The 16,830-nt window shown below is 25.9% G+C and overlaps 1 protein-coding gene across 1 annotated transcript in view; it reads right to left on the bottom strand.

Moving 5' to 3' along the window:
* The window catches only part of LOC101241416 (neuropilin-2), a 66,628-nt gene that overhangs the window by 15,221 nt on the left and 34,577 nt on the right, over positions 1 to 16,830 (bottom strand). Inside the window, exons 6-8 of the mRNA XM_065798058.1 lie at positions 13,710 to 13,861; positions 10,828 to 10,974; positions 7,338 to 7,488 (exon numbers count right to left, since the gene is read on the bottom strand). Coding sequence (XP_065654130.1) covers positions 7,338 to 7,488; positions 10,828 to 10,974; positions 13,710 to 13,861 — 450 coding nt within the window. The remainder of the gene's footprint in view (positions 1 to 7,337; positions 7,489 to 10,827; positions 10,975 to 13,709; positions 13,862 to 16,830) is intronic.

The raw sequence follows: 16,830 nt of genomic DNA, 5'->3' as shown, positions 1-16,830 counted from the left end.
CTTCTTTTGAGACTCATGCTGACATACTTTTGAACAACTTTTTTTTCGACAATATTAGGGACTTTACCCCAAATTCTAAAGATTTGAACTCAAATATCTTTACAACTTGACGTGATGGTAAAAAACGAGTTGCATATTTGAAATCAAAATAAAAAATCCTACATAAAAAACAAATTGTTTTCTTGGCACCAGAAAAAAATTTTGTTTTTGTTGACCTGTGTTATGCTTCATAAAACTTTTATTTTAAATCCTATAAGCAAACATCTTTTGTTTCATAAAGGTCTTTTTCTTCCCTTTTTAGCGATGTATCATTTGATAGTATTGACAAAGTATTTTTAGCGATGTATCATTTGAGAGTATCGACTAGAATTGATGCACCATTTGATAGTATTTGATAGTATTTGATATTATTGATTAGTATTGGCGATTTCTCTTATTAGAATGTAAAAACCATCTCAAGCTGAGTTTTTATTACTGAAAATGGTTTTTATTAATATGACTAAACTTAAAATTATTCTTTTGATTAGAATAATATTTAAAAAAAAACATTTTTAGTTATTTTTAACTAATAGTTGATTCATTTAATAAATTATTCTCCATTTTTGAATTTAAATTGTAAGGAAAACGAAAAAAATAATTATTCCAATATATATTTCACTCAAAACATTTTATACAAGTTTATGGCAGTTAATTATGCTGTTATAATGCAATTGTCAATTATTTTATTGTTAAATAAATCATAACTATTATAACTAAAAGTATATTATTCGTAATTAGTTATAAATTATTACCGGTTAGTCTTCTTAATATGAATTTAATGAGCTGAATACAACTTTTGTGAAATATTTCAAATTCTTCAGCTTAAATAAATTTAATATGGCACGAATTTTTTGAAATTCTGTGAACCGTTTTTTTAATAGAATCTTTTGAATTCAATTTTTCATAATGAAATTTTTTTCCGGATCAACTAATAATTAAAAATAACTGAAAAAGTTTTTTTTTTATTATTAATTTAATCAAAGAAATAATTTTAAGTTTAGTCATACTAATAAAAACCACTTTCAGTAATAAAAACTCAGCTTGAGATGGTTTTTACATTCTAATAAGGGAAAGCGCCAATACTAATCAATACTAATCAATACTATCAAATACTATCAAATGATGCCTCAATACTAGTCAATATTAGTCAATACTATCAAATGTCAATATTAGTCAATACTATCAATGTCAATATTAGTCATAATCAATAAATAAGTCATAATCAATAAATAAGTCAATAAATGCCAATATTAGTCAATACTATCAAATGATACATCGCTAAAAAATGCAGAAAAAGACCTTTATGAAACAACTGATGTTTGCTTATAGGGTTTAAAGTAAAAGTTTTATGAAGCATAATTGATTGCAAAAAAGCAACAAATTTGTTAAACTATTTTCAATTAACTCTGTAAATTAAGTTGAAATGCGCAATAAATTTGTTAGATTGATTTTTCCTTCAAGAATATCAAACAGCAAATAATTCAGATATAAAATTATGTCAAAATATGTCGATAGAAAATATGTCTGACATATTTTATGTCAGCAGAAAATAAATCAGACATAAAATTATGTCAAAATATGTCGACAGAAATATATATATACTAGCGTGTATATATATATATATATATATATATATATATATATATATATATATATATATATATATATTTATATATATATTTATATATATATGTAAATTATGTTAGTGTATTTTACAAATAGAGTGCTCAATGTTCTTAAAGAACAGAGCAATAATTAATTAGTAAAAAAAGTTAGATAAGTGTTTTTTTTACTAATTATTTATATACATATATATATACATATGTATATATATATATTATATATATATATATATATATATATATATATATATATATATATATATATATATATATATACACTAGCGTGCAAAAGTCTTTGGTCAGTGTGCGTCTTTAAAAAACAAATTATGCTCATTCATTTTATCAATTTATTACTAATACATTTCTCAACAATATTTTAATTTAATAATTTAACAAGATTTTACTATCATAAGGGCCCGATCTAGAACAACACGGACTATAGGCATAACAAAATTTGGGGGTCCCCGTGTCGAAAAATTGTGTGAACGAATAAATGTGCCATCATTTATTGAACCCTGAGGGATTTAGAATTTAGATAATTAAAACTTACATGTATCCAAATTAGTATATTTTTCTCCTTGATTTTTCATACATAAATTCATTCAAAATCTCTTCAAAATCTAGACTTTTTGTCACTTCGCTTTCGATAGACATTAATGCTATTCCAGATAGTCTTTCACTAGACATTGAAGATCGTAACCTGTTCTTAATCCTTTTTAGAGTTGAAAATGATCTTTTGCCAGAACAATTTGACATGGGAATTGATAAAAAAATCCTTAGAGCAGTTTCCACGTTTGGAAATGTGTGCGAAATGCCACTGTCCTTTATTAATTGCAGCATTTCATTAGGGTTGTTGATGTTGGGTACAAAATTTGTAAAGTGTAAAAACTCGCCTTTGAAGTCGTCATCTACATCTTTTTCATACAACTCCCAAAACTTTTCTAAAGCTTTAACCACTGGTGTTTGAAGTTGAGCTTTTGCACCAGACGAAAATCCAAACCTTGTCTCCAAACCAGTATAGGCTTCTTTCCTTCTACACAAATGACTTTTTAAATTTTCACATATAACATTAAAAGTGTCACATACAAATGATTGCCTCCCATTTCTTGCCACAGCAGCAGCATCTTCAGATTGACTTTTATCTAAAGTTTTGGACTTGGGAATCCGCCTCTTGAGTACAGATTTTACCGCTTAAATTGAAACAAATCATCTTGAAATTGTTTCAGTTCTTTTTTACACATAAAAAATTATTTATAGAAAGAGGTTAAAAAAAAAATTAAATCACAACTTAAAATTTAAATCTTAAACTTAAAATATCATAAAAATTCATATTTTAAATATCCTAAGGCAAGAAAAATAAAGTAAATGTATATACCATCAGTGCAAATCAACAAATCATCTTCATAATCTTCATTTTTACTGTTTTCTAGCTCATCTATAAAGTTCTGAATTTCTGATTCAGCTAAATGGTGACCTTTATAAGTCATAATTGTTATACTTTTTAAAGTAAACATTTGGCCAAAAGCTCTTGATAAAACACATAAAAAACCCATCTGCAATATATAAATAGTAATAAAATTTGTATTTTAAAAAGATATTATTCTAAATAATACTACTCAAAAATGCTAAATATACTATCAACTCAATACAGACAAACTCACTGGATCGAACTCAAAACTTTTATTATACTAAACTGAGCGGACTTTTGCTTTTATATATATGTAGAACTTTCCAGAACAGACTCAGAAAGTTCTACAAACTAAATATTACTGTGCACAAAATTAAGACTTATATTCAGTAATTACACAAAAAAAACCATCTACAATATATATTCAGTAATAAAACTTGTATTTTATAATAGATATTATTATTACATAATATTTACATAAGACATTTATTGGATTAAAACAAGTTTCAGGCAACTTGCCTTAATGCTGATTCAAGACTTTAACATGAGAAAGCAAAAATTTTCACTACAATATTGAGTACAACCAAAGATTTTTGCACAGTAGTGTAAATATATATATAATATTTATATATATATATATATATATATATATATATATATATATATATATATATATATATATATATATATATATATATATATATATATATATATAAATAATATATTAGTAGAAAATCACTTAACAAAAATTTTTTTTCAGTTTACACTGTGCTTAACAAAGTGTAAAGTGAAAAAAAATTTTTTTTTTTCATTTTACACTGTCATTAACAAAGATTCATAAGAAATGCATTTCTGATGAATCTTTGTTGATGAAACACAGTGTAAAATGATTAAAATTTTTTGTTAAGTGATTTCCTACTAATACATAATTGCTCTGTTCTTTTAAGAATATTGAGCACTCTATTGTGTAAAATACATTTTAAAGTTTTTTAAATATATATACATATATATATAATATATATAAACATATATATACAATATATATAAATATATATATATGTATATATATATATATATATATATATATATATATATATATATATATATATATATATATATATATATATATATATATATATATATATATATATATATAGTATGTATAAATATATATATAATATATATATAAATATATATATAATATATATAAATATATATATAAATGTATATATAATGTATATATAATGTATATAAATATATATATATATAAATATGCATATTATATATACATATATATATGAAGGCCACACTAGAAAAACAATCAAGCTACATTTTTATTGTTTTAAGTAAATTAGATTTTAAACTTCAAAACACCATGGCTCACTTATTTGTTAAGCTTTTTTAATTTTCTCTTTTTTATTATTTACTTGAGCAAGGTCTTTAATAAAAACAAGTTTTTCTTTCAACATTACTTAGCAATGATGCTGTTGTTATTGTTTTACCGATAGCATATCTTTTTGGTACTTGATCATTTTTCCGTTTTATACTTTTTTGTTGTTGCAAAAAATGTTTGTATAATAGTAAATTACAACTTTAATTGGTGCAGTGCAGAGTGTATGTATCGTTTTGTCTAGATACAATACAATAAATTGAGGAAAACTTTATTAACTAGAAATAAGATGCGTTTTAGTAATGGTGATCAGCATTAGTCAAAAAATAAAAAGTAATTATATTTAATCCTCAGTGTCCCAGCTATTTCCTTTAGAACCGCCAGTGATGTCTGTAGCTGAGGTTGAAAGGTTGTCAAAGAATGCATAGTTTTCAGGTTTAAAAGATCTTTATACTTTTCTTTGCTGATCTCCAGATCAGTAAGGTAGAGCTGCATCAGCGTTGGAAGATTTTTGGACATGTTGCTTTAAAGTTTAGTTTCATGTGGTCAGTGAAGCTCAAAACTGGTTGCAAGAAAACGAATAACATTGCATGGTGTTGGTTGATCTCTAGCTTCTTCTAGGACTTTACACCAGTCTTCTGGCAACTCCATATCAGCCTTTGGTTTACCAGGCCCATGTCTCTGTCACACTCCATGTAAGAGTGTCCTCTGATTGGGAAAGTCAGCTTGACAGTCTTGAAGCGCTTGTAGGTGTGGATCATTGTGTGAAAGAAACGAATGATGGTGAAAGTTTTGTCCTGTCAAGCACATCCATCACAAAAACCCTCCAGGTCAGTAACATTATTCAAAAGATGATTTATAAAAAATGATACAACATTGACGCAATGTCATCTGCACCCTTCTCTCCTTTGGTTTTGTTGTAGGTATATATGTATACATCATTTGTGGACAGCACGGGAATGTTGAAAGATACAAAAGTAAGTTGGCGACAGTAGTAGACTTTATTAAACATCTTGTTTGGTATAGGTAGATTTTTTTGATAATCAAATGATATTGCCTCAACCGCTTCAGTTGCTTAAGCATGTCTGTGTGCCTCTGACTTTCTTGTGTAAAATGTATCAGCTTTGCATTTGTGAAGTTCATGTTGTTTGGTTAATTTTTCTTTTTCCACACGTAGGGCAACTATATCTCCTTCATTCTTTAAGAGGCATTTTTCCACTTGCTCTATTTTTAAAACTAACTCGTCACAAGTCGCACAAGTATCTTTCCTTGGGTATCCAAACCCTATATTGAAGTCCTTAACGAACACTCTGCAATAAGTTTTGTAAGTTATCTCTATTTCAGGATGTTTCTTAGAAGAGGGCGTGCATTTTGCTGACATTAAGCTCTGCTGAAAGATACAGATTTTTAGATTTGCCAAGCGCATAGTGAAAAAGCCTTCCATGAAAGCTTGATATGTGCGCACGGATAGCTGCTGTCACATTGTCAGAAAGCCTGTGTGGCCAATTCTTATGTTAGTAATGCTAAATTAAAATTACTATTGAAATTGAACTGTTATTAGTATGGTTATTAGTTTATTAATTTAACTGTTATAAGTCGGCATTGCACTATCTGTATAGTAAAGGTTGCTAGATAGTGTGAAAAAAGGGTACAATACGCAAACATCAACTCGAAAAAGAGGTTCCACTGGATGTTTAAGTCAACTGGTATTACTACAGTCTTCAGCTAATCTAAGTATAACAATTTATGATATTTCTATATTACAAAATTATACATGACTACATCTAGTAACATGAACTGATTGTGATTGCTCAATAACATTTTAATCTAGCAGTACCAGATCTAGTCATGATTAACTTTGTAATACAAAAATAGCTATATGTAAAGATGCCTTTTCAAAAATTTATAATTATGATAATATAAATTATTATAATAATTATCAAAATTATATATTTTTAAATAGACATACTTTGTGTAATAATTATATTTTGCTACTTACCCATTGAGGTTAAAGCTTTTTTGATGGTTTATACTCTTCTGTTTGTAATGCCAAACAAGACAATAGAGGCTTTGAAGCAGACTTTCTGTTCTATATAGGTTCCACCATGCAGGACTCATACATGATAAGAATAGCTAAATTCATGGAACTGGGCTTCCCCTTCACGACAACTAGGATTTCTCTTCAACACTTTCTTTGTCGTAATAAGAGAAGATAGGAACGAGTCTGGTTCATCTTTTGGAAGGGTAAGTATTGAATGATTTAATAAGAGCTGCTGTCTTCTAGATTTATTTTTTTGAAGCACAGCAAAAATGTGCACTGGCAGTTATTGCCTATTGTGTGGTTTGAAAGCCGAGCTTTTTTTACCTTATCTTTTTTAGAACCAAATGATTTTCTTTTCTTCAGCTTGTCCATCTCTTGTGGAAAATCAAATGCATCCGCCATTTCAACAGGTTTGCTTATAATTTTCCTGATTCTGATTGGTTTAGCATTGTCACATGTTTTACAGCAAGCAATGTGATCATTTTTCCAGTGGGCAGATAAACTAGAAAGCTAAATATCTGTGTAATTTGATCGGTTTTCTAGTTATATAGTCAATTATTATATAGTTAAACTGCAGCCGAATATAACAGGGGCAAAACCCTCCCCCCCAAAAAAATGTTGCTTGATCATTTTTCCAGTGTGGTCTTCATATATATATATATATATATATCATTTATATATATTATACACAATTATATTAACAATAATTAAGAATAAATACGTTGAAATCAGCCTAAAAAATTTTAAACTATTATTGTCATACATTAACAATTTTACATCATATCACATAAATATCTTCTTATATCATTATTAAATAAAAACAACATATTTTCTTACTGACAGTGCTTTGTTGGCAGCCATACAATTCAAATCTCAAGCAAATGGCTTCATGCCAATCAATCGGCTGAATTCTCAAATAATTTGCAGTTATAGCTTTCAATAACCATTGTTTCACTTCAGTATTTTGATCAATGTTAGAAATAAAAATCTATAAAAACAATTATTAAACTTTTAGATATAGATATACAGAGTTCATGGCAGTTTTGAAAATCCATTTTCCCTGAGTTTTCCCTGATATTTACCTGATTTTTCTATATTTTAAAGTATTTTTTCCTTGAGTTCGTGCAGTGGAAAGTATATATTTTTCCCTGCTTATTTTAAAGGATATATTACTTTCACCACTGAATCCTTGTTCCCAAAACATATAGTAACTACAGTAATCCATTTATCTAAACATATAGCTACTATATATTATAAATGTTATAAAACCACTGTAGTGAGCAACTTTCAATATTAAAAAAGATTCAAAAACTGGATACTGCAAAGTAATTTCAATCTAAATATTAAAATAAAAAATATTTCCTGAGTTTTCCCTGATATTAAAGATTTTCAAGAACAATTCCCTGACTTTTCCAGATATTCCCCGATTTTCTAAATTTTAAAAACTTTTCCCTGGTTTTCCCTGAGTGCCATGAACCCTGGATATACGATAATACCCTGATATTTTAAAAACAATAATAACTTGTATATACTTGTATATAATCATAATAATATCTGTCTACCTCTCTCTCTCTCTCTCTCTCTCTCTCTCTCTCTCTCTCTCTCTCTCTCTCTCAATTATATACATACATATATATATATATATACATATATATCTATATATCTATATATATATATATATATATATATATATATATATATATATATATATACATATATATATATATATATATATATATATATATATATATATATATATATATATATATATATATATATATACATATATATATATATATATATATATATATATATATATATATATATATATATATATATATATATATATATATATATATATATATATATAATCAATATATATATATATATATGTATATATATATATATATAATAATTATCAATATATATATATATATATATATATATATATATATATATATATATATATATATATATATATATATTTATATATAGAGTGCTTGAAGTGAGGCCGGATTTGACTTTGTAATCTATTTATTGAGTATAAACCATCCAGCCATTTTTTTATAAACCTCTTTATATAAAAATGATTGTACTTTTAACTTACTAAAAACCATTCTGTTATTTTTTTCTCCATTTTGAGCGCTGCATACATATATAAATATATATAACATCAAAAAAATTGCAGATGAAAGCATCTCTCAAGTCAAACTTATCATAAAGTCTATAAACAAAAATGTAAAAACTGCGCATATATGCAGATAAAAATCATGATCATCCATTCTTTGTAAAGCTGATTATGCATATCCAGACTAACAACAAATTTGAAAAAAAAAAAAGGCAAACTTAACTCCCCCTATTGATATGTCATGTAAAAGGGTCCACTGTGTTGATGTCACTATGATCTTCTCGTTAATTGCCACATCTAACACCACTTTGCCAGTAAAAAAGCTTCAGAAACACTCTGAAGTGTATCAGCAAAAAACCTCAATTTCCAACACAATTGTATAATTCTCCATCAAATTCTCAATTTAACACTTTATATAGTTTACTCAATAGACTTAAATGCATGCATCAAAACTACATCCTTACAACCTATATAGTTCAAACAAAAATTATCAACTTGTTGAAGATGGGGTAGCAATCTATGTCATTAATAATATATTTTCCCCCTCAAATTCAAAGCATATCTCTTAATAGTAGCTTAAAAATAATTGCTTTTGAACAGATCTGCTGCTCTGTTCACTCCAACAACAAATCAATCATTCTCTGCTGTAGACACAGCAAAGAATGGATGGTTGCACCTCCGCAAAAATATAATAACAATCCTTTTAATTTAATTACAGATATAAATTTTGCAGTACAAAATAAGAAACACCATGACCTTTTAATTGCTGGATATATCAATTTTTCTTATGCTAAATGATCCAAATATAGTTGTATATCAATAAATGGTAATGAAACTAGCCCAGGTCAAAAGTTTAATAGTATACATAATAATAAAGCGCTTTTAAAAGCAATCACTTTTCCAACTTGTATAAATGTTCATATATTCAATAATACCCTAGATTATGTAATACATAAATCTTAAGAAAATGATATAACTAACTCTGCTCCACTAAGTTCAACAAAAAAAGAACACACAACTATTTTGTGGAACTAAAATCTAGCAAAAGGAGATTATATAGAATATCCAGTCATAAATATAACTAAAATTGAGGAAAACATAACTAAATGTCAGAATCTATCCAAACTATGGATTGGAAAGATTTATTATCCAATAAGTCAATCAATGAATGTGATTCAACATTCTTAGATCAATATAAAAAAAATTTTAATTTGTTTTTAAGTAAAAAAATACTAAGAGTAAAATACTAATACTATATAGATGAACAACAATTTTTTCTATCAAATTAACTATTAAAACTAACTCTGGCACTGCTATATCTTCAGGTAAAAAATGTCAATTGCTTTTCAGAGAACATATAATATTAAAAGAGTCCAAGAAATACAAATAAAGATGCATTTAAACATTTGAGTATTAACTTACTACAAACAAAAAGAATCTAAAACACCTTTATGCATACTTTAAAAGAAAAAAAATCTGTCAAATATGTTATCTTAACTATAAATGATCACCTACCAAATGTACCAACCTACCAAATTACAACTTTCGCACCAATACTGTACTCTTTGATCACACCAACTACTGTTTAAAAATATTTACTTTATTTAAACACTTAAAAATCAATTGGAATAAATAAGGTTTATCAGCGCATACTTAAAGAGTATGTTACAGCTTGAACTTACCATTTGCGCGTTTGTTTAAACTTGATTTTATTAGTTTTATCTTGATTTTGGAACTATCCCTAACAAATGCTACCATGAAAAAATTATGCTGCTCTTCAAAAAAGATAATAAACCAATCCAGCTAATTAAAGAACAATCAGTCTAACATTAGTAGCATGAAAGTTATTGGAACGCCTAACAAAAAAAATGCTATGATGAATCTAAATGAAAATAAAAGAATAAATCCAAATAAACATGGTTTTGTTAATAACAAAGCTGCTAAGGTTTTTGACAAAGTCAATCACAAAAGACTTTTAGATAATGTATTTAAAAATGAAATTCAAAATTTATTCAACAATATATTTGTTAAATATATTGTGGTCCTGAGGATAGAGTTTCACTTATATTAGTTCACTATTTAATTTTAATTGGATCTTACAACACTAAGATTTTTATCATCTTTTGTTCCTCCCCAAATGTATACATACATATAAATTATAGAATAGCATTAACTGTATTAGAAAAAAAAACTACAAACCTTTGCTCCATATCCATTTTCAGAATAGTATTCCCATTTAACACCATCATCACTAAACATGAGCTTATATCTTTTAACCCAGGATGCAAATGTTTTTCTTCCCCATGTAGAGATGGCTGTAATTTTTGACTTTGATTGAAACAACACCTTAATTTTATTTAACACAAAAAAAAGTCTATAACAACAATTATTATAAAAATCGTTAATAAATAATATAACTACTATTTTATTTTTATAATAATAATTTTGTAAATTATTTTATACTGTATATTTCATTTAAGGATATTTAGTGGCACAGGTTATGGAATTGGTTTCTGCTGTTAAAGCATTTGCGATTATAAAAAAAAAGGTTTTCCAACAACAAAATTATTTTAACAAATTTTGTGTTGAAATATTTCTTATTTTTATATTTTCATAGTTTCATAATTATTTCAAATTCAAGATTTGCACATTTTTCAAAAATTTGTTCAGCAATCATTTAAAAAATTCAGAAAAAACCAATACATTTTAGCAAGAGAAATTTAGAAGATTCTAGTCACGAACTTTTAATGTTTTATAATAATTATAAAATAAATGGTGACAATTTGACATTGATTTAGCACTAGAAATATATATACATAATAATAACATTTATAACATCTATATCTTATAACATTTAGAATATCTGTAAGATTTAGAAAGGATTAAAATTTTATGAACTTTTAACTTTATTTCAAACTTTATTAATAATAAATTTTTATTACTGTAATTTTTGCAGCTTAAAAATTTTGATTATAATTATAAATATAAAACTCCATAGCCAACCACAAAAAAAATTTTAAAATGTAGGAGCATTCTATTGCAATACATTATAAAATTAAAATAAAAACAAAATAAGATATTCTATTTCTGTTCTAAATATTTATAATTTAAAAACAAAATATATATTTTTAAATATTTCAAACTTTCAAATTTATAATCATATTTTAAGTAATGACTTATGGGTAATATGATAAAACTAAAAATTTATACTAAAACTATTTTAGCTTTTTACAGTTTTAATATTTTATGTAATTGTAAAAATAGACAAGAATAATGTAGTTCAAACTTATTTTTTTAACTGTATCCTTTTATCTGAATGCAATAGGCTTCCTGATGAACCTACCTGATGGAAAAATAAGTTGTTGAAGAAAGAAATTAGTGTTTTTACTAATTTATTATTACTCTGTTCTTTAAGAACATTGAGCACACTATTTGTCGAATACGCTAACATAATTTTTATATATATATAATATATATATATATATATATATATATATATATATATATATATATATATATATATATATATATATATATATAGAGAGAGAGAGAGAGAGAGAGAGAGAGAGAGTGCCAATTTTGAAAATCTATATAGATATATAGATTTCCAAAAGGGTGTAAGTGCCAAAAATAAAATTTTTCAGGAGGCAATAAAAACTGATTTATTCTAAAACCGTTAAACATATTAAGTTAAAAAAAGGGAAACGTTTAAAACGTTATGAGCTGCAGTATCGCTCCCATCTTTTGTAAAATGAGAATCAGTGGCACTGACAACCTATTTAAGTAGTAAACTAAAAATGAGGGACTTTGGCACTTACACGCTTTTGGAAATGCACTCTTCATATATATATACTTACATATATATATATATATATATATATATATATATATATATATATATATATATATATATATATATATATATATATATACGCTACTGTCCATAATTATTCGAAGTGTAATACTTTTCAATAGAAGATATGAAAGTTTTACTTATATTGGGAGAAAAACTGAAGGCAAAATCTACCTGATTTATATGTTATTTTCATATTTATTAAGTTAATATAAAAATTTATATAAAGTCCCATTAGATTATTTAATAATTTACTTGCCTATTTAATCCCCCCTAGCGACAAAAACCGCTAAAGATATTCTTTGCATTCTATGTAAAGACTTACCCAATTTGTCGAAGTCAATTTTATGCCACTCACTAATTTTCCACAGATATACACCATCAGTCATTTTTTTTTTGGCATTACTTTTAATTTATTCCATAAAATTTCTATAGGAGAGAGGTCTAGTGATTGGGGAGGCCAAATCATTCTTTTCAATATTTGATCATTTTTTAATTTAGTCAATGAACTTATACAATGTTCTGATGATTATGTTATGGGTTTAAGCTTTGGGTTGTTTTTTTCTAAAAAATAAATGGCTTCCCATTAGTCCAACTTCCAAAAGGAATAGCATGATTTTTTAAAATAAAAAAGTTAAGCTAATAAATTACTTTTATTATTATTCCTTCTATTTTTAACTGTGTTATTTTGAACAAAACAGCCCCACACCTTAACACCATGTTTCACAGTTAATAATACACACTGCTTTATTATACGTTTAACAACTTTTCTTTGAACTAACAATCTTTTCTTGAAAACATAGATTTAAAATTTCAACACAACAGCCCACGTTTACAGTCTATTTCTTATGTAATTTTGCCCACTTTAGCAATTTTATTGTTTTCGTGATCTTTAACAAAACTTTTTATGTTTAGTAAAAATTAAATGTTTATTAACTAACAATGCAAAAAAAAATTATCAAATTAAAGCATTTTTAAAAAATGTTTATGTCATTTGAATAATTGTGGATGGTAGTGTTTATATATATATATATATATATATATATATATATATATATATATATATATATATATATATATATATATATATATATATATATATATATATATATATATATATATATATATATATATATATATATATATATATATATATATATATATATATATATATATATACATACATATACATACTGAAAATAATATAAAAAAGTTAAAATCAAAAAACCTCCACATATTGTTTGTCATCATTTTTACTAGCGCACCAAGCATCTTTGTCAAATCGTGCATTATCCGGCAACAGATCTTCATAAGCAGAAGAATAGGAAAATTGATAAAAACTTATAGTGCCATCTGTCATTCCTAATGGTGACTCACACCCTTAAAATTAATTATATATACGCCCTACAAATACAGTGGCATTAGTTATATATACAACCAACAACATAAATAATATAGCAAGAAATATTTCAAAAAAGAATATCAAAAATTTATTATTAAGAAAAAAAAAAAACTACTTTATAGTGGTAGAAAATCTTTTTGACAATTGTAGAAAATAAAGAGCTTCAGAAAAGTTTCTAACTTTCTTATTGACAAATAGTATGGATAATAGTAATGTTTCATAATTTTTGTTGAGAAGAGATGACTCTCTATAAAGCTAATTCAATAAACAGCAATAAATTATAGATTTTATTTTTTTACTGTTTTAAAAAGTTTTATGTCATTTAAATGTTTCCACATCTGTGTAGTTCAAAAAGATTTCCATAACGCTGTTTATATAAATATGACATATAGTGAGTTGAAGCATATAACCAAATTTTTACAACCAAATATACTTCCTGACATCAACCCGTTTTTTAGATCAGAACTGAATATTTTTACTGTGATACTACCACTAGAAGGAAAACCATTCAAAGTTAACAAGCTCTTATCCTTACCTAGTATTGAATTAGATTATTATTATCAGTTTCTCCTAGGTAATCTGCTTTTATTGTGAATAAAGAGTCTCAACTACCTTAACTAAAGATTATGTCTCAACTGCCTCAAATATTATATAAAAGATTATTTTTATTATTATTTAATGACTATTTAACTTTGAATGATTTTAATTTTTTTTGATGAAATAAATTTTTATATTTTTATGAGTAAATTTAAATTATTTGAAAATTTTAAGCATAACACAGGTTTATTAAATACTAAAATACTTTAAGAGTTTTAATTAAAAGTTAAAGGATTTAACTGCTATTACAAAAAAAAACTTTTTTTGCTTACTTTCTTGTGTCATCAACCAATTGTTTGATTGATCAATTTTCTACAACTGAAGTTATGCTCTATTTGAAGTTATGCTTAAGTCATTTTTTTTTTATAAACTTAATGAATAAAAATAATATTAAAACTTTATTTTATTTTTATAAATTTGTATTTTTGGTTTTGCAACTATTATTAATTTATTATTTTTAAAAAAGTTAGTGAGAAATAAACTAAAAAATTTAAATATTGCAAAAATATAAACTTCAGAATAGCTAACTATCAGCAACTTTGCAAAGCTTTATTTAACAAAGATTCATTTAGAACATTAACAACAAAGCAATTTAAGTTTCCGATGCACAGTGGTTCAGAAATGTCACTTCTAAGCAATAATCGAATCTTTTTCATTTTTGAAGCTCATGCTCTGAATCTTGCATTGAATTTTTATTATATCCTGGCCTATTATAATTATTATTGTAATGTCCCTCACCATGCCTCTGATAGACATACCAATGACACAAACCCAAGGACAAATGGCATAATAAATAATTGATATGTGACACATGTTTCATACTTAGTTTTCAATGTTCAATTGATTATAAATAGTCACCAGCATATGTGGTTTTTGTTTAATTGAAGAATGATCACACATTTGTAGAACAAAATATTTGATAAATTTATTTTTTTATACACTTATTATATTATAACAGACATATTTTTTTAAGACCTTTTAACTAAATAAACTTGAGACATGGTTTTACACAGCATAAACATGAAGAGTAACACGCCAAGGACAACATCAAGGACACCAAGTAAGAACAATACATAACAAATGTTGCATACCATTTATTTAAAGCAATTTATTAGTATCTAGGATTCATAGTGCATTTAAGAACTTTAATGTGAAGCATAATGTAAAGTAAATCTATTTAGGAACCATGAAGGAGTCTGATGAGCAGAGCAATCTTCGCATTATATCCTCATTTTTGAGTTTCCAAGAAAATTTTCTTGTAAAGTGTTCTCAAAAATTTTTGACACTTTATTTCTGATAACTACTTCAGATAAGCTTTATTTCTGATAAGCTACTTCAGATAAGAGGCCTGGAACTGGCTTGTCTCTTACAACTCAGTGTGAATGAACATCCATCTTGTGATAACCTGGATCAACTGGATGCTTACAAGACAAAACACAAAGGATAATCTATAACCTTTATCAACTCCAAGTAATTCAGCCAAGGTTTTGTGGCTTCTTAATACTCTTGTTGCTGAGTTTCTATCATTGGATGTACCAGAGTCTCTACTTCATTGGATGTACCAGAGACTCTACTTCATTGGATATACCAGAGCTTCTACTATTTAGAGCTTCGCTTCTTGGAATATCAATAACAAGTCCAAGTTTTTTTACTTTTTATCTGAATTTCTTTTTTCTGCATGCAAATAATTGTTTCTTTTCAGCTGTTTTGTATAAAAATATCCAGGTTTATTATATCCTGGTCTTCTTCTCTGTCTAATATGTAAGAGACATTCAAAACAATGAATCCAGAGATAGAGAGAGAGTAGATTCCTAGGTCCAAAGACATCTGATTAGGTTGTCTACTGTAAGCAATTTCAAAGTTATTCACTTTTTTTAGGACTTAATCTACAAATATTGCTAACCTGATAAAAATGTTTTGGGGTTAGTCTATAGAACATCAGTAGTTTCCTGTAAAGTTTGTTTTAGTTGCACAGGTATTGTACATGAAAGAAACAATGACTCTTAGACTGGAACTAAAATGAGACTTTTTGCAAATCCGGCCCCAGGAAAAATTATAAGATTTAGAAGGGGTTGATAGCTGGGGCAAGAAAAAATTATAATACTTCATATATTATAATGTTATACTACATTTACTATTTATTAAATACTGGCATATATTTATATATTTACTTCTAACAAGGTTACAAGCAACCACTATTAAGTTATGAGTTACTTTGAAATAGAGGATAAGGTTAAAAAACTAGGAAATGGTTAACTGAAAAATTAAAAATTGTAGGTTGTATATAAAAGGAAAACATGAAGATGGGTAAGAATCATAAGGACAAATTAGAAAAAACGTTGTATTGAAC

Source organism: Hydra vulgaris, chromosome 05, assembly GCF_038396675.1.
Source record: "Hydra vulgaris chromosome 05, alternate assembly HydraT2T_AEP".
Taxonomy (NCBI): Eukaryota; Metazoa; Cnidaria; class Hydrozoa; order Anthoathecata; family Hydridae; genus Hydra; species Hydra vulgaris.
This window is presented reverse-complemented; position numbering and strand designations above follow the sequence as displayed.